The sequence below is a fragment of the Vipera berus genome (assembly GCF_964194415.1).
Source record: "Vipera berus genome assembly, chromosome: 1".
Taxonomy (NCBI): domain Eukaryota; kingdom Metazoa; phylum Chordata; class Lepidosauria; order Squamata; family Viperidae; genus Vipera; species Vipera berus.
The window spans coordinates 159,494,442-159,518,142 of NC_138202.1; the positions used below are offsets into that span (position 1 = coordinate 159,494,442).

A 23,701-nucleotide genomic window follows, 5' to 3' on the forward strand; every position below is an offset into this window, starting at 1 on the left:
GTGTGTGGTCCGCAATGGAACTGCATCTACATGGAGGGAAGTGTGTAGTGGGATGTCCCAGGGTTCTTTTCTGGGCCCAGTGCTCTTCAACATCTTCATCAACGATTTGGATGAAGGGATAGATGGGGAACTCATCAAATTTGCAGATGACATCAAGCTGGCAGGAATAGCCAACACTCCAGAAGACAGGCTTAAAATACAGGAGGATCTGGACAGACGTGAATACTGAGCGCTGTCTAACAAAATGAAATTCAATGGTGAAACAATCACTTAAATATGAGCCAGCAATGTGCTGCAGCTGCCAGAAAAGCCAACACAGTGCTAGACTGTATTAACAGAGGGATAGAATCAAGATCATGTGAAGTGTTAATACCACTTTACAATGCTTTGGTAAGGCCAAACTTGGAATACTGCATCCAGTTTTGGTGACCACGATGTAAAAAAGATGTTGAGACTCTAGAAAGAGTACAGAGAAGAGCAACAAAGATGATTAGGGGACTGAAGGCTAAAACATGTAAGGAACAGTTGCTGGAATTGGGTATGTCTAGTTTAATGAAGAGAAGGAGGAGGGGTGACATGTTAGCAGTCTTCCAATATCTCAGGGGCTGGCACAAAGAAGAGGCAGTCAAGCTATTCTGCAAAGCGCCTGAAGGCAAGACAAGAAGCAATGGATGGAAACTAATCAGAGAGAAGCAACCTAGAACTCAGGAGAAATTTCCTGAAGTTAGAACAATTAATCAGCGGAACAACCTGCCTCCAGAAGCTGTGAATGCTCCAACACTAGAAGTGTTTAAGAAGAGACTGGACAGCCATTTGTCTGAAATGGTATAGGGTTTCCTGCCTGAGCAGGGGGTTGGACTAGATGACCTCCAAGGTCCCTTCCAACATCATCATCATCATTACAATTATGTTAAATTGTCTTTTACCTTTAACAGCAATTTGCTATATAATAAAAAAAACCTGATAGCTATTTTTCTAGATTTTAGGCTACTTCAAACACATTATATGCAAAGATCTAGCTCTCTGGAGAAGAAGTGGAGAAGCTCCACTTTTAATTAAATCTAGATCCAAATGATAACCTCCTTATGATGTTAAAAAGTAATCTGAACCAAATAATTTGGTTTCATTATTTAAATGTATACAAGTAGTCCTCACTTAACAAGCATAAATGGGTGCAAAATTTTGGTCACAAATTGTTGCGATTGTTCGGCAGATCTCCATAGGAGATCTTAAAGTGAATCACCTGGTCATTAAATGAATCCATTCTTCTGAATGGGTGTTTTTTGCTGAAAAATGCCAGAAACTGGCAAAAAATGTCACACATTATGGTGACATGGTCATGGGACACTGCAATCGGTCATAAATAAAAGCCAGTTGCCAAACTCCCAAAATGTGATCACATGACCATGGGGGGGGGTTAACTTTGAGGTTGGGTTATAATTTTGAGTCCATCGTAATTTTAAAAATAACTGGTTATTAAGCAAGGACTGCATGTATCATGTATATATTACACAATAATTATATTTCACTCACATCCTATTAAGCAGCAAAATAATATTAAAACTAACTGACATCAACACAAAACTCAAAATTCAATTTTTGAAGATAAACAATACTCTCTAGTAGCATAAAGCAAAAAAAATTTTTTTCCACGACAATAGAAAAAATTCCAGGACACACTTAAAGTGGTATTTTAATATATGTATTATCAGCATTAATTATTCAGATAAATATCTAACTTCGAATGTAAAGAACTGTAGTTTAATAAACCAATGCAACTTTCTGTTGTTAAAACCAAAAAACCCATACCCAAAATCTGGAAAACGTCTTTTGGATTTTCCCACAGAAGAACCGTCCCCTGATTCAGCCTTTTCGTCAGCTCTTTTCTCATCTGTAATAAATATATTTACTGACATAAATTATGTACCATAATGATAATTTAATCAAATGATGTGAGAAAATAGAGCAATTCTACATAAGGATAAACAAGAAGTTATTGAAGAACACTTTCTTAAGGTGATAATGTTAAACTCCTAGATCTTAAGAACAGTGAATAAAGTGCAGTAAATATTTCACAGGAATAGGAAAATTAAAACAAGCTTTCCCCCAAGATAAAAAATTAGATGTTTTTAAAATATCTTTGCAATTACCAATGGTGAAGACAAACAAAGATAGCAAGTTCTCAAGACAAGGCCTAGTTAGTATTTATAGGTACATTCTGCCTATCCAAGTTTGAAAGAAGCACATAATAAGACAGGAAATTATGCCCACTCAAAAGTTGGGGGAGAAAACCCTGATATTGTCTGATTCCAGTAAAAAGTTGGGTGATTTTGAGGCAGTGAATCTCTCTCAGCCCAACCCATCTCATTAGGGCTGTTGTGGAAAAAGAGGAGGAAGGTGTGTATGGAATATATTCATCATCTTGAGTTATTTGTAAAAATACCGGTAATAAAAAAACCAATAAAGGCAGGATAGAAACAAACAAGCTCCCAACAGCATCCCAATACCAGCCTTCAATGACAAGAACCTCTACTGCTCTGAGAAACAGCAATCGATTTTTTTTATCTAATGTGGCACCCTGAAAAAAAATACAACCCCCATAATTGACCCTCAAGGTAAAAACACAGAGTATAGTAAATTACTGCTGAGGACAGTTTTAGGAAATTGTATGAATCCCTTCAAGCCAGAATGATATTTAGACTACTAAATGATCACTAAATATTGAAAAGCTTTTTCATTGCTCTAGTTTTTCCATCGGCAATTCTTGAAGGCCGATACAGGAAGGTCCCAGAGAGAGAGACAATTTCTGTTCATGTAGCTCAGGGGCCATTAAATCCTTGTCTCACGACCTGCTTCCCTGCATTTTCTATACACATCTTAGAAGCTTGTTACTGTATTGGAGCCTTTATTCCCTGGCCACTCAGGTGAATTATACGTTCAATATTTCTTATTAAATAAAGGTCCCCAAATAACAATTGCTAACATTGCATTACTAGCATGGGCTAATACAGTTAAAACATAGGTAAGGTAAAGAATGACAAACAAAACAATGTTATTCTTTCCTTTCTTTTTCTTCTTCTGCCCTCTTTTTAAACAATTTAAGTCCTGGATTATTAAGGTAAAAACATACATCCATGCATTTGAAATACTTTTTTTTAATATCCTTTGTTTTTAATCTATTGGACAATATAAAACCTTAACAAAAATGTTACTTCTGAAATGACCTAATGCTTCATTATTCTACACTGTAACTGTCTCCAAAGGCATCCAATTAGGGGATGAAAGATAGTTTAGTGTTCATTTTATACTGTAAAACTTCAGTGATAATGAAAGCATTGTGATGTAATGGCATGGTTAAGTAGGGGCTCAAACAAAAAAAGTTCAAGATCTCTTAAACTCTGCAGAGATTCTCAAATCTTCAGGACATGCCAAAATCAAGATTTCAAGAATCTTGAATAAACTGCAGCAAAATTGGAAGATTGGGATTACGATTGAGAAGTAGAAAGTTGCTGAGTAATACTGAAAATATTTCATTTGTGGAAACTTTTTGTAACAATAGCATGCAAACAAATAAAAGTATACAAATGTATATAACAATACTAATGGACCACAGGATTAATATAAATGAAAAGAAAAAAGAAGGCCTAAAAATTGCATTTATAAGTAGCTACAAAAACTGACAATATTCCTTGAAGTCTTCTTTGCCGAAAACAAACAGTTGGTAAAACAAACAGTTGGTAAAAACACTGTTGCAAATCAATTTTAATTTTTCCTTCCAAGTGCTGTCTAATTCTTCTGGTCAACTCCCACGCTCTCTAAACCCACTATTTTTGTACAGTATCTTGATATATTCCAAATACTGGGGATACAGCCAAGAATAATATGCACATTCTTACCATACTGCAATAGAACCAGTCATATTAATAATCTTGCTGATGTCGGCCCCAAGCACAATAATAACAGGATACAGTCAAACCATATGTTTATTTTCTGATTCCTAAGGGAATCTACAATTACCCAAACTTTAATTGCAGTCACCTCTTTTCAAACATTCTTTGAGGTGTCCAATATACATAACGTATATTGTTGTATTAAAATCATTTTAAGATAATACGAAAATAATGTCATATGATTTACTGTGATCCTCCAATGACTTATCAGATTAAGACCTTTAAGCTCTTTATAGCCAAGGCCTAGAGGTAACTACTGTGAAATTCTCTCAAACTTACTATAAAGAGTAGGCTATGGAGCAGCAGATAACTTTTCCGGAATCTCTAACTATTATGGGGCTTCAGAAGCAGTAATTACATATTAAATCAAACAAACTAAATAATGTGCATAAGTTGAATGTACTGTTAAAAACCAGAGAGAGATTTTTTTAAATTCATGTTTTAAAAACACTTTCTTCAGACTTGGGTTGACCCAAAGTGATAACAATATTAGAGTTTACACAAAAATCAATTTAGATACTATTTTGAACCTGAATATTTTATTACATGTTATGGAAACATCAAGCATATCATAATAAAACAATGAGATAAAATACAATGCAGCAAGATGATCAGAAAGGCAAAAGATACAGTAAGAAAAGGCAAGATGATGCACCATTCTAAAGCTGTGCAGAAAAATTTTGGTCTATATAGCATACACCAAATTAACTTGTTATTAGTAAACAATATATTCTGCAGGCTGAATGTACACACTTACCAATGGCTTGTGTTATCTTAAACTCTTTTGTCTTCCAGAAATATATTATTTTTAACTGTGATTACTGATGACATGAGAACTTTTTACAGGTAAATGGTTCAGTTAGATCTGTGACTAATTGGTGTTACAGTGGTACTTTGGTACTCAATGTTAATTGGTTCCAGGAGGTGCAATGAGTACCAAAACAATGACCACCAAACAAATTATTCCCATAAGGAATAATGTGGTGAGTTACAAGGCAGCTGACACTGGCAAACTCTAGCTTGTGAATGGTGTACCAAACAAACGATGAGTACTGGGACAAAATTTTCACATCAAAATGCATTGATTTACTAGTTTATATTTTTGAGTTATTCTTAATTTAAAATGGCAGGAAAAGAGGGGGGATAGATATCATAAGATGAAAAGGAGATTAACCCATTAAAATGTAATATGAACTTTTAAAACTTTTGAAAAATTATTGAAACAATGTAATTTGAAAAAAATAGAGGAACATCGTATTCAGTTAAAGCATTTATTATGTCCCTGGTAGGACCTTGATACTTTAGCAGTCTCTGGATGTATTGTGTAAACTGAATAATTCTTTTATCCAGGTTAAACTGATAATTCAATATAAACAACCAAACAAAAACATTAAATAAAGTTTTATAATATAAAAGTAATTTTAAATACAGAATTGGAGCATCCTATATTGCAGAACCAATATCTTTCAGATTTAAGATGCAATGTTTCTTAAGGACTCATTTAGTCCAACAAAAAATTCTCTTTAGTGGTATATTAAGATTGTTTAATTGTTTAAAAAAGATTGACTGTCATCTTCTTTTTTTTAATGCCAGAGGTGCAATTTAGTAGAATATCATGTGTTTTAGGGTTATCTGTTGGTTACTGTGATGCGTCAGATTCATGGAAGTAAGTTCAGAGATGTAAGTATGATATTAATATTCCCCCAAATTTGACATTGCCTATGCGTGAAGAGCAAAATATATCTTGCTCGGATAGTAGTGAAAAACATAATTGTACATTCTTGGAAAAATATGTGAACAGCAGATCTTAATGTGACACAATCATTTTAATATTACCTTTGTTCACTTTCCCCTTTCCTTTTGATTCTCTTTGCTTAATATTTCGGCAATATCCAGCAGGGGAATTTGGAGCAGAATCATCGTTAGGTAGTGACTGAGATATTCCAGCAACGTCTTCTGTCTGTAGTTTATACACTGGAGAAGAGTGCACAGAAACTGGTGGACTTGGTTCCAATGAAAAGTCACTGTTTTCAGCACATTCCAATTTATCATTTTTTTTATCTGTATCACTTTGCTGTAATGAAATGACCTTTTCTGTCACATCTGAGAACCTACTCAAGGTATCTTCTTTTGTATCATCATTAATATCCTGAAACATAAGAAAGAAAACAACATTAATACTCTAAGCACAGTGATGGCGAACCTTTTAGAGACCGAGCGCCCATACCACAACCCAAAACCCACTTATTTATTGCAAAGTGCCAGGGGTGCATCAGTATTATGGTGCCCTTGGGGAGGGGTGGGCAGGGAGGCACCTCTTGAGTGCCACCTCTGGCACGCAAAAACCAGGGGCGCAAAAATGGGCCACCGTGCTGCAAGGCGCTAATACAAGGCGCTGCACCACGCAAGAATGGGGCAGGGCTAGTGAGTACCACACAGGCACTGGCCCTGCCCCATTTGCAGCGCGTGCATGCTCACAGCCCCATGCACGCATGCACGTAAAATGCTTCCCCCTCCCTTTTCTTCCAGTCCGCCAATCAACAATGGTTGGTGACCTCTGCTCTACCATCTCTACTTGAGCTTGCTAGTCAGCCGCTTTGCCTCCTTTGTGCTGGGCGGGGCTCCTGCTCCGGGCAGTGGTGGCGACTAAATGGACCTGCTGCTTCCGGCAGTGGCACGTGTGCCAACAGAGAGGGCTCTGAGTGCCGCCTATGGCACACGTGCCATAGGTTCACCACCACTGTCTAAGGAACTTTAGGACTATCATTAACACCCAGGTTTTCCTATATTGCTTATTTGTTAAAGCTGTTATCCATAATTAGCTGTGAATCACCTTGCCGAAATAACCTAAGCTAACATCAAGACATTATACTTTCTGTGATGCTTTCATTGTTGTGAAATGTTTTTGCTAGAAATATTCCCTTCCTGCATGCCGCTCTTTCTTTATAACACCAACTCAAATTGCTTAAGTTGGCGTACCAGAACCTGTGGCTTAATTTGTTACAATTTCCCTTTCATCACATCTTTTCATCTCTATGTACCTAAATATATAAATGAGCAATGTAATTATATTAATATGAAATAAAATGTTAAAATGCAACTGTAATTACACATTCTATTATGCAAACATTATATATTGTTTTGTAATAACATGCACAATTCTTTACATTATTGTGTAGTGACATACAATTAAACAAAGTCAAATAAAAACAAGAAAATATCACCAGAAAATATCAAAAATATCTTTTGATATTTTATTGTTCTGAATTGTTCAAATCTATGTATATTAGATTGGAATTCTTCAAATCTATGTATGCAGAAAAGCATGTGAATGAACAGCTGTGTTACCCAAACATATTTTTTAAAAAAGATAGCAAAAAGAAAAATATGTCTTTTTCAACCATAATAGAAGTTACTTTTGTCCAAATTTCCAAACATTTCAAAGTTTGTGATTCTTATATTCTACAAAGGAGTTTAAAAGACTAATTTACAGTTACTGTACAATGTAACTTTTAATTAATATCAGATTTGAAATAACCATAAAATGATTTAACGCAAACCTTTGTTGAAGCAGAGATAGGTGCATTTCTTTTAAAAAAATCTTATATTGCGCCATGGGGGCATAGTGGTTAAAATGCAGTATTGCAGGCTAATTCTGCTGACTGCTGGCTGCCAGCAGTTCGATCCTGACAGGCTCAAGGTTGATTCAGCCTTCCATCCTTTCGAGGTCAGTAAAAACAGGACCCAGATTGTTCGGGCAATATGATGACTCTGTAAACCGCTTAGAGAGGCTGTAAAGCATTGTGAAGTGGTATATAAGTCTAAGTGCTATTGCTATATAAATAAATGCCAAATTATTTCCCCCCTAATCAGCTGTTTCAGTATAGATTATAGAGCTAATCACTGGGCTGTATGCTTTAAACTGATTTTTAAAGTCTTTCCACATTAGTAATGATTTCCATAGAGCTGAAATAAATGTAAGAAAAAATCAGTTTTATGAGTGAGAAATATGTATTTCCTTAAGCAGTAGAAAAAGGTCTGTGAAATTATATACCTTCTAGCCAAACCCAAATCCACAAACAAAATGTAACAAATGTAATCATTACTTTATCCTCTTCTACCCAACTTAAGTCAGCTATTTTCCAAGAAGGAAAGTACTTGCACATGCTGGAAAGAAGTGAGACTAAAGAGATAATATAAAACCCCTTGTGTCCCTGTTAACTCAATCCATTTTTAAGGAACTGTATATGCCTATTAGCCTAATATTTCTCTCAAAATCTGTCAAATGCAGCAGCAGTTGAAATCTGATAATTACTGGAAAGCTGCAGAAGAATGAACAGTACCTACATCAATTGTAAGACATCCAGTTACTCGGTTGAGTTAGGCGGCTACAGAAAATGAATGAATAAATATTAAATATGGCAAAAAACACTTGGTTTGAAAAGCTGGGAGAACAAGGAAATAAATGACCTTTTAGGTCAGGGGGTGGGCCAGATGCGTCATGGTAAAACCGCGCCCACCCCATTGCCGGCAATGGGAAAAAAATTGCAATACTTTGCGACATGTCATGTGACGTTGTGAGTTTGACATCCCTGTTTTAGGTCATCTGCCAGAAATGCTGAGTAAATTATGTATTTGATATCATGTATACTTTAATCATTAAAAAGTACCAAATTATACCTGGGAAAATAAAATGAATACTATACCTGTGAGTTTCTATCTGTTTGTTTGGCACCAAGAGATTCCTTTAGCTTTGACCGAGAAGGTGGCTGACGTTTTACTTTCAAGGCAAGCTGTGCCTTAGCTTTATGAGCACTTGTATCTAACCTTGGTGGGTCTCCAACAAAGTTATCAAAATCTGTAACAAATGCATAGTCACATTAAAAACTATAGTCATCACCCCATTTTATTATGAAATTATTCAATATTTCTTTTTATTTGTAACAATTAGACAAATAATAATTTAGATTCTGACACATTGTTTTACAAGAAGATAAGTATCACTGTACCAGCTCTAGTAGAATGACAATTTAATGTCATGTTATAAAAATGTGTTGCAGGTCATTTAGTATAAGTGGTCCTCTTTAATGACAGGTCATTTGGTGTTCTGTTCAAATTTACAATAACAAGGAGTAGTTACAATGGAACATTATAGTCCCTGCAATCTTGATTGTGGGCTTGCAAATTATAACTTCACAGCTCCCATGATCAAGATTTTCAATCTTCCTTGCCAGCTTCCCACAAGCAAAGTTGATGGGAAAGCCAGCAGAACGATGGAAAGCAGTCTGCCTTCTCACCATGTAGTCACATGTTTTTTCAACTTATGATCACGTTGCTTAACAATGGATTTTTTAGTCACAATTAGTATAGTATCTAGGAATTAGGACTTTACCAGAGGTTTTGATATCATAGTTCACAGAGCATACCAACAGATTTCTTTATTACTCACCAGAAAAATCTAATTTCTCCACCGAAGATTCAATTTCCTGCATATCATCCTTAATTTCAAAATGTTCTGCCAGTTGTTCAGTATTTGGTGTGACAGAGTCTAATAAAATACCATTTCCAAACATAAAGGGGAGTTTCTCGTATATTTTTAATTTTTCTTCAAGCTCTGTGATCTGAAGATGATAAATATTATTTTAAAAACTGAGACGCATTTACAAAGATCTTTAAAACAAAATTTTAAATATCATTTTGTCCATACCTTCTCCTGCAAAATTTTTAATTCATTTGCATGTTCTTGATTGTTTTCTTCAATAATTTTTGTATGATCTTCTTTTACCATGAGTTCTACTTCTCTGGGAGAGGGAGCAAACATATGATTAGGCAACATAAAGGAGTAATAAGAAAAAAAAACCTGAAGCAGTTTATTAAATTGAGCTTGTTAGCAACAATAATTTTGCTTCTTTAAAAAAGACCCAATTTCCTCTTATTTTCAATTCATTGTTTGTATTGTAGTACTCATTAGTCATATTTGTCTATAAATATATATATGACATAACACACTTGGATCGATGGTCTTAAATGTGACATAGAGTTTCAACCTCTTCCCTGCTTTTTCCTCTCCATCTGACCTTTATCTTCACCATTCTCTCTTTCCCACCCTTTGCAGAACAGATTGCTTCTTTTTACCAGCTAATACCAATCTCATGAATATTGCTGCTGAGCTTAATAACCTAAGTAAAACACAAAACCAAGCGTTCTGGGAGGAAAATATACGGTGGGTTCTGAGCTTTTTTTTCTTGTATGGTTAAATTCATCCCAATATTTTAAAACTGAAACTTTTTAATGGGAAGTACCACACAAATATCTTAAGCAAGATTAATTCTATGTTAAATTAATGTGGACATGGCACAATTCATAGTTCACCTTTTTTGCTGGTTGTTTTAAAGCTCTTTTATGCCTTCTCTGGGAACATCTGGATGGCTTTTAGTGATTTATTTGTAAATAACAAGAACAGTCATAAATTATCTCTTCTGGAAGGACATGCAACTAGAGAAAGCTGGTTTAAATATTTTTCTTACTTGATATGCTTTCGCAATTTTGGAAATAGATTCTGTGTTTAAATGCCATATGCTCTCCTAATTATTTTCATTTTAATTATTTTCATTTTACTATGCTATACCTTTTAAACTACTATTCTTTCAAGCCACTCAGGTCATTTGTTTGATGGACCTATGTTAAGATATATAAGCAATTAGATTTTTTTAAAAAACACCCAGAATTTAATTGTGTTTTGAGGCCTGAATATCCTATTTTAAAATTAATATTCTTTGAAAATAACCTCAATTTAATGACATTACATATCAGAGATGAGGATCCTAGGACCTCTAGGTTTTACTGAACTATAACCCATGGCAGCTTCAATCAGTCCAACCAATGATGAAAGATATAATTGGGCAACATCTGAAAGAACACATTCTCCATCTCTAGTTTGATAAGACTGCAATGCCATCACTGCGTACAATATATGTTTTCAGTTATTTGCTTCTTTTCCCTGAATTATTTAATTCATGTTGTCCTACATTTTTCCCTAGCACCAAAATAAAGCTCTAATACTGTATATGTTACTTTAACCTAATTCAGGACCCTGATGCAAATTGCCCAGTCATATACAGAAACAAAACACATAGCAATAGCACACAACATCGTACATATAAGAAATTACAAGCAGAGATATCTATGAGCTTAACTGACAAGAGCATAACAACACACTCACTTCTGTTGATACTCTTTGAGTAACTTCTTCGCTTTGTTATACTTTTTTTCCAGCACATCATATTGTTCTTGAGTTTCTTTAAGATGCTCATTTACTGTTTTGCATAAACTCTGGGCTTCTAACCAGTAGGTTTCCAACTTCTTAATTTTTTCTTTGTTCTCATCTATTGTTTCCTGGAGCTGTGATTTCTTTAACTCCCATTCATCCTTTTCAGCTTCTGTTGCTTTTAGCTTAAAAAAAAAGTTCAGATTATTAGACTTTAGTAATTACTCATTCATGTATAGATTGACTACAGCCAAACAAGTAAATTTCTCTCCAAAATGTAACAAGGAACAATTATTAATTTTGCCTTAGTTTTAGGTATCATTTTAGTTTTAGGTATAAAATCCACACAGATTAATTGATTTTATAGTAATTAATGCTTTTTTTAAATCTTTGGCCATCTAAAAATGTTGCCTTTAATTTCTAATATTCAGATTGTTTTAACTGGTATAAAAGATCTACTACCCCAAAAGCAAAATAAATATTTACCTTATTTTCCAAAACTTCATTTGTAAGCTAAATTTTATGGATATGTTTTATATATATTTTTTGCTGATATTAATATGTTAGCTTTGAAACAAATGTTCTCGCTCCTACACAATTGCCTAGTTTCTTGATGGCCATTTCTCATAGGTTGCACTATGTGAAGAATGTATATACTAAATATACTAAATGAAGAATGCATATAAGTAAGGAAAACATTCCTACACAGTATTGTCAAACTCAAAACTTCAAGAAACATAGTCAGCAATTTTTTTGTTTCATTACTAGAAAACAAACTACTGGATTACCTATTACTTTTCTATCACTGCAGCACTGTTAGAAACTGTTTCCAGTTTATACTGCAAAAGTTTTAAAGTTGTAGGAGGCCATCTATTATTTAGATCCAGTAATTCAAGTCATATATTATGTTTTAATTACAAGAAAGCTAATGGCCTACATTTAAATCCATACACTAGGAAATATGTTGACTGCCTTCTCTTCTATCAAAAATGCAGTACAAACAGTACATCTCGTATTACACTGGAACATCTGTTTAACTAAATGGGAAAGGAGGATTTTTGTAAAAAGTTGTTCTACGGCAGATTAAAAATCTCAAAGTATCAAACCATTCTAACCTATGTACCCTAGGCACTGCCCTTACTTACAAATGAAATGTTATCCTTACAAAACAAATTATTCCTCCAATCTTTTTGCTTTTGATTTGCATGCATCTAGCTATGCTTACTTATTTTTATTTCAACAAGTGTAATGAAATTCCACAGAAAATATTCCTCACAAATTACTACAAATTGCATAAATAATAATGTTTTCTATTTTTAGTTGAAATTAAGAATTTTGGTTTTATCTTGTTTGTCTTCAAGATATTCAATTTAAATTTACAAATGACTGAATTTAAATATATTTTTTTAAAAAAAGTATATATTGAAGATTTACCTTTTCCTTAAGTTGATTCACTTCAGCTACTGTAACTGCGTGTTTTAATTGTAACTAGAAAAAATGCATAGAAAGTTTTATTTAAGAAAAAAAGGTGCAACTGATATTTGAAAATTCATTTTATATATCTATTACTGTTCACATTTTTTTCAATCACATTTGAAACGATAAGGTTTCATAGTCTCAAAGTGCCCACTTGCTCGTCTCCTCAAGCAAAATAAAGCCACTTGTTTATTATATACTTACACCAGACCAACTGGTCTCAGGATACTGCTAGGCTATAGTTCATAAATTATCTCACTACTAGCCATGCTGACTTAAATCTTCTAAGTGATAAAATTCAGCAATATCTGAAGGGACGGAGATTGCTATTCGGTGGCTTACAGTCAATAATTTTTCCAAACATAAGAGGCACATTACTAGAACCACGATGTAAAAAAGATGTCAAGACTCTAGAAAGAGTACAGAGAAGAGCAACAAAGATGATTGGGGGACTGGAGGCTAAAACATATAAGGAACGGTTGCTGGAACTGGGTATGTGTAGTTTAATGAAGAGAAGGGTGAGGGGTGACATGATAGCAGTGTTCCAATATCTCAGGGGCTGCCACAAAGAAGAGGGAGCCAGGCTGTTCTCCAGAGCACCTGAGAGCAGGACAAGAAGCAACGGATGGAAACTAATCAAGGAGAGAAGCAACCTAGAACTAAGGAGAAATTTCCTGACAGTTAGAACAATTAATCAGTGGAACAACCTGCCTCCAGAAGTGGTGAATGCTCCAACACTGGAAGTTTTTAAGAAGAGACTGGACAGCCATTTGTCTGAAATGGTATAGGGTTTCCTGCCTTAGCAGGGGGTTGGACTAGATGACCTCCAAGGTCCCTTCCAACTACTACTTCTTCTTCTTCTTCTTCTTCTTCTTCTTCTTATTATTATTATTATTATTATTATTATTATTATTATTATTATTATTATTATTATTATTATTATTATCTAGTCAGAGGAAGTAGTTCTAACTTGCTTTTCCCACCAATTTTGCTGAAATCCAAATTTCAGTCAGCCCTTCCTCTCTTTCAATTGTTTCCAGCTGACAATTATATAACCCACTTATGTACGATGAATATGAACAGAGGCATTGATTGATTCATGTTAAAGAATCATGATACATTGCTAGATAAAAATAGCTCCAACTGATATATTAATATACTTTCCCACATACATTGCCTGAAAATGTTTCTTTACATAATCAGCATTATTATTGTTGGCAAGAAACATTTATTAGGAGGCTTAAAAGATAAAAACTAATTCTCTCAAGCCTACTAAACAACTAAATCAAAACAAAAGATATAAAGATATGCTTTATACAAAAAGGATATGCTTTTTTTCTTCTTTCAAATGACTTAGAAGAGTATCAGAGTGTTATTAGCTAAAAGTACAGTGGAAGGTAGTCAGAGAGTCTGAGAAGGCAACTCCTTCGGAAGCAGTCGACTTGGGGTGGGGGTGGGGGGACAGTGGCACATCAAGAGCATTGAGGCCACAACTGTTTTGCTGAGGCAGCCAAAAGCAAGACAGTGGAGACAGCACAGCAGTTGGATCAGCTATCTGGATTTTGCCCCAGAAAGGACTGAAGAATGGAATGGAAGGGGAGGATTGGGAAGAGGTAAAGGTAGAACATAGTGTAATCCCATAGGTGATATTATGTGGAAGATGTTGCATGTACTGAACAGTAACCTATACCCTTATTGTGCTTACATTTTTTTTAAAAATCCCATTTATATCCCGCCCTTCTCCGAAGACTCAGGGCGGCTTACAATCTAAGGACAAATCAATGTGCTTAGCAATAGCTTTCATTCTATGTATATGCCTGCTTATTAGGGCTTTCGGGGGGGCCCCCAGCAGCATTATTACAAAGTCAGCTTATTGCCCCCAACAATCTGGGTCCTCATTTGCTTGGATTTGTTGCAATACAGGTACTCATCAACCACAATTGAGCCCAAAATTTCTGTTGCTAAATGAGACATTTGTTGAGTGGATTTTGCCCCATTTGACTCAGCCTTCCATCCTTCCGAGGTAGGTAAAATGAGGACCCAGATTGTTGGGGGCAATTAAGCTGACTTTGTAATAATGCCGCTTGGGGTGTGTGTGAAAGCCCTAATAAGCAGGCATATACATAGAATGAAGGCTACTGCTAAGTTTGTAAGCCGCCATGAGTCTTCGGAGAAGGGCGGGATATAAATGGAATTAAAATTAAAAAAAATAAAAAATAAAAATTTTGCGATCTTTCTTGCCACACTTGTTAAGTGAATCACTGAAGTTGTTAATAACACAGCTGCTAAATGAATCTGGCTTCCCCACTGACTTTGCTTGTCAGAAGGTTGCAATCATGTGACTCTGGGATACTGCAACTGTCTTAACTACAGTCCAGTTGCCAAGAATCCGAATTTTGATCACATGATCACGTAGATGCTGCAAAGTTCATAAGTGTGAAAAATGGTCATTAAGTCACTGTTTTCAGTGCCGTTGTAACTTTGAACACTCACTAAATGAATTGCTGTAAGTTGAGGACTATCTATATTGAATTGGTATTGTTCATGCATTAATGATTTTGTTATGATTTTGATTATGTACTATGTTTATCACTTATTTAGATATGCTTACTAAACAATATTTCTCAATGAACGAGATATATAAAGTGGTTTTTCTGGAGTTATTAAAATGAACATAATTCCCAGGTTATTTTATATTTTGAATAAGAAGTATAATTCCTACATACACATCTTGAAAATATTTTAAAAATACAATATAATCCATGAATTTTTATTGGGTTCTTCAGTTCCAAAGATATCTTTGAAAAAGTTATAATTAAATTGTAACATCAGATTTTCGAACATACAATAGTTAATTCACAGTAAACTTCCTATCATCCATTTTAAGAGATAACAAAATTGCACTCTACCTCTTTAAATTTCAGCATGAACTGTGTAGAATCCATGTCTAACGGGAAATTAATATCTTCATTTTCAGGAAGATAAAATACTTCTACTGATTTTTCTTGCAAATGTGATTCAAAAGAAACTTCATCTTCATCATAATCTTCATCCTAAAACAATATTAAACAATATTTTATTAAAGCAAAATAAAACTTTCTTAAAATGGTTTTAATACAACAATAAACATTAATGCTATTTTTATGAACGTGCAAAGCTTAAAATCTTTAACATTTTTAAAAATAAATGCTTAATAGTTTATATTTACATGTTTAATTGTTGGTTCATATGACATCGTAAATCATCAAATTTGATTACATTGGTCTCAGATTCAAACTTTGAATCTGAACATCAAATTTGGCTGAAAGTATATTTTGTGCAAGAAGTCTGCTAGTCCATGTTGCCTGACTGTTCTCACTTTGCTCCTCTTTTTGAGCAAAGGGGCTTTACAAATCAGGAAAACACAAATGGCTACAAAGAGTAGCAGAAGAAAAATAAAGAAAATGAAGAAACTGTACGGTTGCCTTGCTTTTAAGTTTTTGATTTAATGCTTAAATAATTAAGTATTTAATTTATAGTCCAATGTGATTTTTATCAGGGAACTACATATGTTAATACAAATATAACCAACCACAGACTTCCATTTATTAAATAACAGCATTTGTAAGAATATAAAATAATAGCTAAATTGTATTATGCCCATTGCTTTACTAAACCAAGATGCATGGCTTATTGATTCAACCAAATGCAGCCCATTAACAATTTGTATTTTATCAGAGGAATCAATATAGCTGAACATGAGAAGTGCTCAGATTCGCTATCAATTTGTGTAACTACAGTTTCCTCACTACACATCTTATAGCAGACATGTCAAACACAAGGCGCGGGGGCCGGATCCGGCCCGTGAAGTGGTTTCATGCGGCCCGCAAAGCCATCCTGGAAACAGTGAGGGAACAGCCCCCACTGCCTTGGCCCTGGCCGAGAGACCCTCCTTCTGCCAGAGACCCTCAGATCTGTCCCCCATAGGCACCCTTGATGCAAACGATGTAGAGCTGGCCACGCCCACCCAGTAGGCCATACGCACTCTAGCCATGCCCACCCAGTAGGCCACGCCCACCCAGGCCATACCCACCCGGCCCCCTGAGGGCAACCGCAATGCTGATGCGGCCCTCAATGAAATTGAGTTTGACACCCCTGTCTTATAGCATGAACATCTACTGTCAACAATCCCTTTCAAAAGGATTTTACAGATCTATAAAGTGATCGTAAAAAAAATGAAGAGGCAATCCTCCATATTTAAACAACAAAACTGTGCATGGGGAAGGAGAAATGAGAGGCAAGTTTGAGTTGCAAATCAAATTTGCAAAATTACTCATCGGCTGAACCATATTTAATTACTGAAACTGAAATATGTAGGTAGGAGGGACATGACCAGGAAAATTTTACATAGTGAGGATCACAGCACATGGGCAAAGGTAAGAGGGAAAACGATATAATACTTATTTATATGATTTAAAACTCCACCCGACTCAACCAATGTGATCATGGGAAGCGTACAGCCTAAAAATGAATAATATAACAAAGAGCATAACAATAAGCAATATATCAATATCAACTACAAATGGCAACCCTAACACAGCAGTCACAGGGGACTCCCACTCAACTGGCCCCTAAAGGCGAAAAAAAAGTTGGGGCCTGTGAAATATCTCGGGCTGGGTATCCTTCCAGAGAACAGGGCAACCACAGAAAAGGCAGGTTTCCCAGGTCTCATTAAATAACAAGATTTAAAAGAAGGAACCTGTAGCTTGTCCATGGTTGAAAGAAAAATGGGAGACAGGGAGGAAAAAAAATGCAGCTTAATAAGAAAAACAAAAAGAAAAAAAGGAGAACAAAATACAACATTCCACAGGGAAGAACTGGGAATGATTTTGTTAGTCTATGAATGAGACAAAAGGGGCAAATAATGCAGAATGCAATGAGGACACAACTCTCTACTCGTGTCCCTGTTTTTTCTTGAAGGGCTCTGTCCCTTTTAATTAAAAAAAAAGTTTGACTTGCCTGCCATGTAATCTCTTTGTCAAATTTATGCAATCCCTACATTGCGGTTGAGGAAATATTTTTTATCCTTCTTCTCCCCGCTCCATTTCTTTCTTCCTCAACTGATTATCATCTCAGATAAGAGTTCATGAATGATTTCTAACTGTCAGATAACAGCCTAGAGAACTTTTTATATTTGTTGCTCCCTGTTTTCCAAGGTTTCTGAGAAACTCATTATACTTTATGATGCCTACAGGAAAAAACTAATGTAGAAATGTTTTGAAAAACAACAAATCCAACGTGAGTAGGTGTGTGTGTGTGTGTGTGTATATGCATGTATGTGTATGTATGTATGTGTGTGTATATGTATATATGTGTATATATATGTATATGTATGTATGTATGTATATATATATATATATATATATATATATATATATATATATATATATGTGTGTATATATGTGTGTGTGTGTGTGTGTGTGTATATATATATATATATATATATATATATATATATATATATATATATATATATATATATATATCTATATATATATATATATATATATATATATATATATATATATCGTATATACTCGAGTATAAGCCGACTCGTGTATAAGCCGAGACCCCTAATTTTACCCCAAAAAAACTGGAAAAAGTTATTGACTCGAGTATAAGCCGAGGCTGGGAAATGCAGCAGCTCACGGTAAATTTCAAAAATAAAAATACAGGTAGATAACAATAAAATTGCTTTAATTGAGGCATGTGGAAAAGAGGGTCAACAAAAACAATATATTATCAGTATATTCAACAAAAACAATATATAACATTAAAGTATTAACAATAACTTTAAATGTACAAAAACCTTAACTCAATAAGCAACCAAGCTAAAACACAAGCATCAAAATCCTTCAAAACTGGATTCCTCCTCCTCATCTGTATCTCCAAACAGAGCTTCAGCTGTAGCTGGTGTGAGGTTATCATCATATACATTGTCACAGAGTTCGCTGTCATCACTATCACAGCTGTCGTCCTCATACAAAGCAGTGTCTTCACTGCCATCCATAGCATTACTTATGCCACATTTCTTGAAGGCGTGCTTCACCATGTCCTCTGGAATCTCTTCCCATGCATCACGAACCCACTTTGCTATCAGTTCTATGTCAGGCTTCATCATATTTCCACCTTTTGTTAGTCGGGCTTGACCAGATGACATCCATTCGCACCACATCTTTCGCACACGGTCTTTGAAAGGTTTATTTAAACACACATCTAAGGGCTGTAATACAGATGTAAGCCCACCTGGAATAACGGCTAAAGTAACTTGAGAAGACTTTGCCAATGTTTTTATGTCATCAGATGTGTGGGCTCTGAACATATCCCAAATTAGCAATGATGGTTTTTTCTTTAAGGCTGCTCCTGGTCGTCCATTCCAAACTTCTTCCAGCCACTTTTTTGTTCCATCTTCATCCATCCAGCCTTTAACATGTGGGCGCACTGTAATTCGTGGTGGGAAATTGACCTTTTTAGGCAAGGTCTTTCTTTTAAAAATAATGACAGGCCGCAGCTTAGTTCCATTAGCCAAACATGACAGAACGACTGTAAAATGGTTTTTCTCATTACCTGTGGTTCTGAGTAAAACAGTTTTGTCTCCCAAACTTGCCACGGTTCTGTTGCTTGGAAGATCAAAGGTCATAGGTGTTTCATCCATATTCCCAATATCTCCCAGGTCATAGTTATGGATCTTTCTTTGTTTTATGATGAATGAATGGAATGACATCACTTTTTCATCAAGGTCTTTTGGCAACTTCTGTGAAATCTTTGTTCTTTGCCGCAAACATAGGCCATACCTATTCATGAAGCCAGTACACCATCCTGCTGACGCAACAAAATTTTCAATGCCTGGTGCTTTTAATTTGTCATCTTTAGCCATTTGAAGGGCACGTAAGCGAATTCCCATTAGTGTTACGCAGTAACCATTTTGACGACACTCCATAACCCATTCATGCAATTCAGTCTCTAGAGCCCCATATGGAGTTGTTAAACCACGTCGAGCTTTTTTTGCCTTTGGAATCTTTTCCAAGTCAGCTTTGATTTTCCGCCACTCCCTCACTTGTTTTTCATCAATACCAAATTCCCTACTTGCAATACTGTTATTGCTTTTTTCTGCTCTTGACACAACCTTTAGTTTGAAAGCAGCTTCGTATGACCTGCGTTTTTGTTTTGGTGCAGGATTAGAAGTACTGGGATCCATTTCTAACAGGAATGGGGAGGTCTGCTAGGGAGGCGGCAGTCAAGCGTTGTTTCCCTCCTCGTGCGTGTGTGTGTGTGTGTGTGTGTGTGTGTGTGTGGCAGTCAAGCGTTGTTTCCCTCCTCGTGTGCGTGTGTGTGTGTGTGTGTGGCAGTCAAGCGTTGTTTCCCTCCTCAGTCAAGCGTTGTTTCCCTCCTCGTGCGTGTGTGTGTGTGTGTCAGACCCGCAGGAATGGCTAGTAAAGGTGGCGGCAGTCCGGCGTTTGCGTTTCTCTGTGTGTCGAGCCCCGTGGGCCCAACACACAGGAGGGGGGGGACGCCGCTTCCTTACCAGCCATTCCCGTGGGTCTGACACACACACACACACACACACGCACGAGGGGGGAAACAACGCCGGACTGCCACCTCCCTAGCAGACCTCCCCTGCGGGATGTGCTGCCAGGAAGCTGAGAGAAGGGGGCGGAGGGGCTTGCAGAGCTGCTCCCTTCGGCTCCTCTTCGGGCCAGGCCGGACTGCCGCCACCTTTACTAGCCATTCCTGCGGGTCTGACACACACACACACACACAAGTCGCGCGCGCAAGTCCTCGGTAAGTTCTTTTTTTTTTGTTCACTGGAGTATAAGCCGAAGTGGATTTTTCAGCCCAAAAAGTGGGCTGAAAAATTCGGCTTATACTCAAGTATATACGGTGAAGTCCCATCCGTCATCATCAGGCTGGTGGCTTCAGCTTCCTTCTTCTGGGAGAAGCTGAAGCCACCAGCCTGATGATGACGGATGGGATTTCGTCGAAACGTTGCTTTTACACCTTCAATTCTACGTGGGGAAAAAACCCGAATAACCAAAGATCCACATACAAACACCCGCGAAAACCTCAGAAAACAAATACACACACACACACACACACACACACACACACATGTGCATCTATATGTACATACACACACACACACACACACACACACACACACACACACACCATCTTGTTACCTGTTCTGTTTCATGGGCATATTGTTGCTCATATAAGTATCTCTCTTGTTCCAATGTCTCGCTGATAAGGCGAGCTACTTCACTCTGACTTCCTGGTTTTTCTCTTCCAATCAGAAATCTAAGGAGAAAAATTAACCAACATTAATGCACCAATGGAAAAAAATGCAACGGTGCTTTTAAAATTTTATTGTACCTTGGCCACAGTTAACCGTGCTTTGTTTTCTTACATGACATTTTGATAACGGAAACTCACTTTACATAGGAGCTGTGACCAAGGGGGCCTTCTCCCGGGTTCGACTAGTTCGCCAACTACGGCCTTATCTGGACCTGGATTCCTTACGTACAGTCACCCATGCCCTTGTGACCTCTCGCCTAGACTATTGTAACGCTCTCTACATGGGGCTGCCCTTGAGATCCACTCGGAAGCTTCAACTGGTGCAAAGTGCGGCGGCACGGACACTCTTGGGAGCCTCCCGATACTCCCATATCACACCTCTCCTCCGTGCGCTGCACTGGCTTCCGGTTGCCTTCCGTGTGAAGTTCAAGGTGCTAACAATGACATACAAAGCCCTACATGGCATGGGTCCGGACTACCTACGGGAGCACCTTCTGCCAATGTCAGCACCCCACCGTCCTGTGCGTTCCCACAGAGAGGGCCTCCTCAGGGTGCCACCGCTCAAGGAATGTCGGCTGGTGGCCCCCAGGGGGAGGGCATTCTCAGTGGGTGCACCAGCCCTCTGGAACAGCTTACCAACCGAAATCCGGATGGCCCCTGACCTCCGTACCTTCCGTCGCGACTTAAAAACTTTCCTGTTCCAGCAGTCCGGCCTGACATGATAGCGTTAATTGGGGTCCCAGTTTGTTTTCATTAGTGTTTCTTATTATTTTTATTGTTCAATCTGTATACATTCCTTCCTCTGTACACCGCCCCGAGTCCCTCGGGAGAAGGGCGGTTTATAAAAACTAATAAATAAATAAATAAATAAATAAATGAAACAATCTTTGAAATATGGTCAGAAGTTGCAATGGAGGCAAAGTGCATCATGATATAGATAGCAGTAGCACTCAGACTTATATACCGCTTTGTATCACATAATGCTAGTATTAAAATATCTGCATTAATGGGCACAATATGAAGTTTTCACTTAAATGTTCCTAAGATGTGCGGACCAGACTATCCGAAGGACTGCCTCACGTCCCATTAGAACTTGTTTGGATTTATGGTCTACAGGACAGTACATTTGGAAGATTTCCCTGCTGTCAGAAGTTTGCTGAACCTTTTCTTGCATTGCTCCCAAACTATGAATAGCATTCTCTCAAGAGTTGTGTTTGCCTCTCATTCTCTCTGAATTTATAAAATGGATAAAAATGTACTTTTAGCATTAACTTAATTTTATCTATTTGGACTATGGTTTTGTTAGCCGCCTTGAATGTTCATTCATATATATTATAAATAAGGGAATAAATCAATGATTGCTTTCATACCTGACTGTGCCTTTTGTATTTTTTAATACAGTTGCTGCAAAAAACTGGGTTACCCCCACCAGACTTATCCCATCAACTTCAACAATCTGATCGTTTACTTGGATTCTGCAAGGCAAGGAACAAACATTAGATGTTGCATATTGCATTATATTTGCTGAAAAAAAGTAAAAAGAATCAATGTCATATTTATCACTTTCAATTAAGCATCTACGTCATTTTCCAGAGGAAAATTAATGAATAAACACCCTGTGACTTACAGGATTTTTTAAAACACTTAGCTTAGCATAAGTAGAAGATGCAGATCAACTTGATGTGTGTGAGATATCTTCAATAGAAATTACATAAAATAATATATGCCTTTCCTATTCACTATTCATTTGACTAGTATTATGGTATCCACTCTCAAGCTTACACGTGAGTTATATCTGTAGGATTTGAATCAGTAAGTGGCAGATGTATAGATCCCTATGAGGAGACTGGGTCATTAATCTTTCCATATAGTTCACGAACTCGAAAAAATAACATTTTATAGCTTTCACTTTGGTAACATTACTATTTTCACTTCTATTTTATCTTGATGACAATACTATTCTTTTATCACTAGATAATAATGCATTTCCATCATTGGTCAGAGGGCACTATTCTTGTTCAGTGTGCTGTATCACTTTATTTTAATGAAAATTTGAAAACAGGAAGTAACCAACTAAGAAGTCCTATCTACACTACAATAGCATTTTTATGTTCTGGAAACAAATATTTCAAGTGGCATACAGGTAGTCCTCAATTTACAATCATTTGTTTAGTGACTATTCAAAGTTCCAACAGCACTGAAAAAAGTGACTTATGACAGTTTTTCAAACTTGCAATCCTTGCAGAATGGCCACACAATCAACATTTGGGCATGTGGGAATTGGAATATATTTATTGCAGTTGCACTGTCCTAGGGGTCATGTGATCACCATTTGTAACCTTCCCAGACGGATTCCCAAAGTCAAAAGGGAAGCCAGATTCATTTAACAACCACATGATTCACTTAAGCAATGATAACTGTGGCCAAAAGGTCATGAAAAAGGCAAAATTCTCCTAAAAATTGCCTTGCTTGGCAGCAAAAATTTGGGGTTCAATTGTGATCGTAAGACGAGGACTACCTGAACATGACTGCACACAGCCAACAGAGAAACTATGTCAAATTACCTTAACACAGTTAAATTAATTACTGAATTAAGCATATTAATTCAAGTCGCTGAACTGGATTTAAGGAGTAAAAGGGAAACCTCAAATTCCAAATAGACATGACAACAAGA

General features: G+C 36.5%; 1 protein-coding gene across 3 annotated transcripts in view; it reads right to left on the minus strand.

Annotated features, from left to right (window-relative positions):
* LOC308660644 (neurabin-1-like) overlaps positions 1 to 23,701 on the minus strand; it is a 58,952-nt gene that overhangs the window by 20,089 nt on the left and 15,162 nt on the right. For all 3 annotated transcript variants that reach the window (XM_081315092.1, XM_081315091.1, XM_081315093.1), the window contains exons 5-14: positions 22,398 to 22,502; positions 20,913 to 21,030; positions 15,603 to 15,746; positions 12,652 to 12,705; positions 11,173 to 11,402; positions 9,658 to 9,751; positions 9,400 to 9,571; positions 8,657 to 8,808; positions 5,787 to 6,099; positions 1,810 to 1,891 (exon numbers count right to left, since the gene is read on the minus strand). In XM_081315092.1, the coding sequence (XP_081171218.1) occupies positions 1,810 to 1,891; positions 5,787 to 6,099; positions 8,657 to 8,808; positions 9,400 to 9,571; positions 9,658 to 9,751; positions 11,173 to 11,402; positions 12,652 to 12,705; positions 15,603 to 15,746; positions 20,913 to 21,030; positions 22,398 to 22,502 (1,464 nt within the window). The remainder of the gene's footprint in view (positions 1 to 1,809; positions 1,892 to 5,786; positions 6,100 to 8,656; positions 8,809 to 9,399; positions 9,572 to 9,657; positions 9,752 to 11,172; positions 11,403 to 12,651; positions 12,706 to 15,602; positions 15,747 to 20,912; positions 21,031 to 22,397; positions 22,503 to 23,701) is intronic.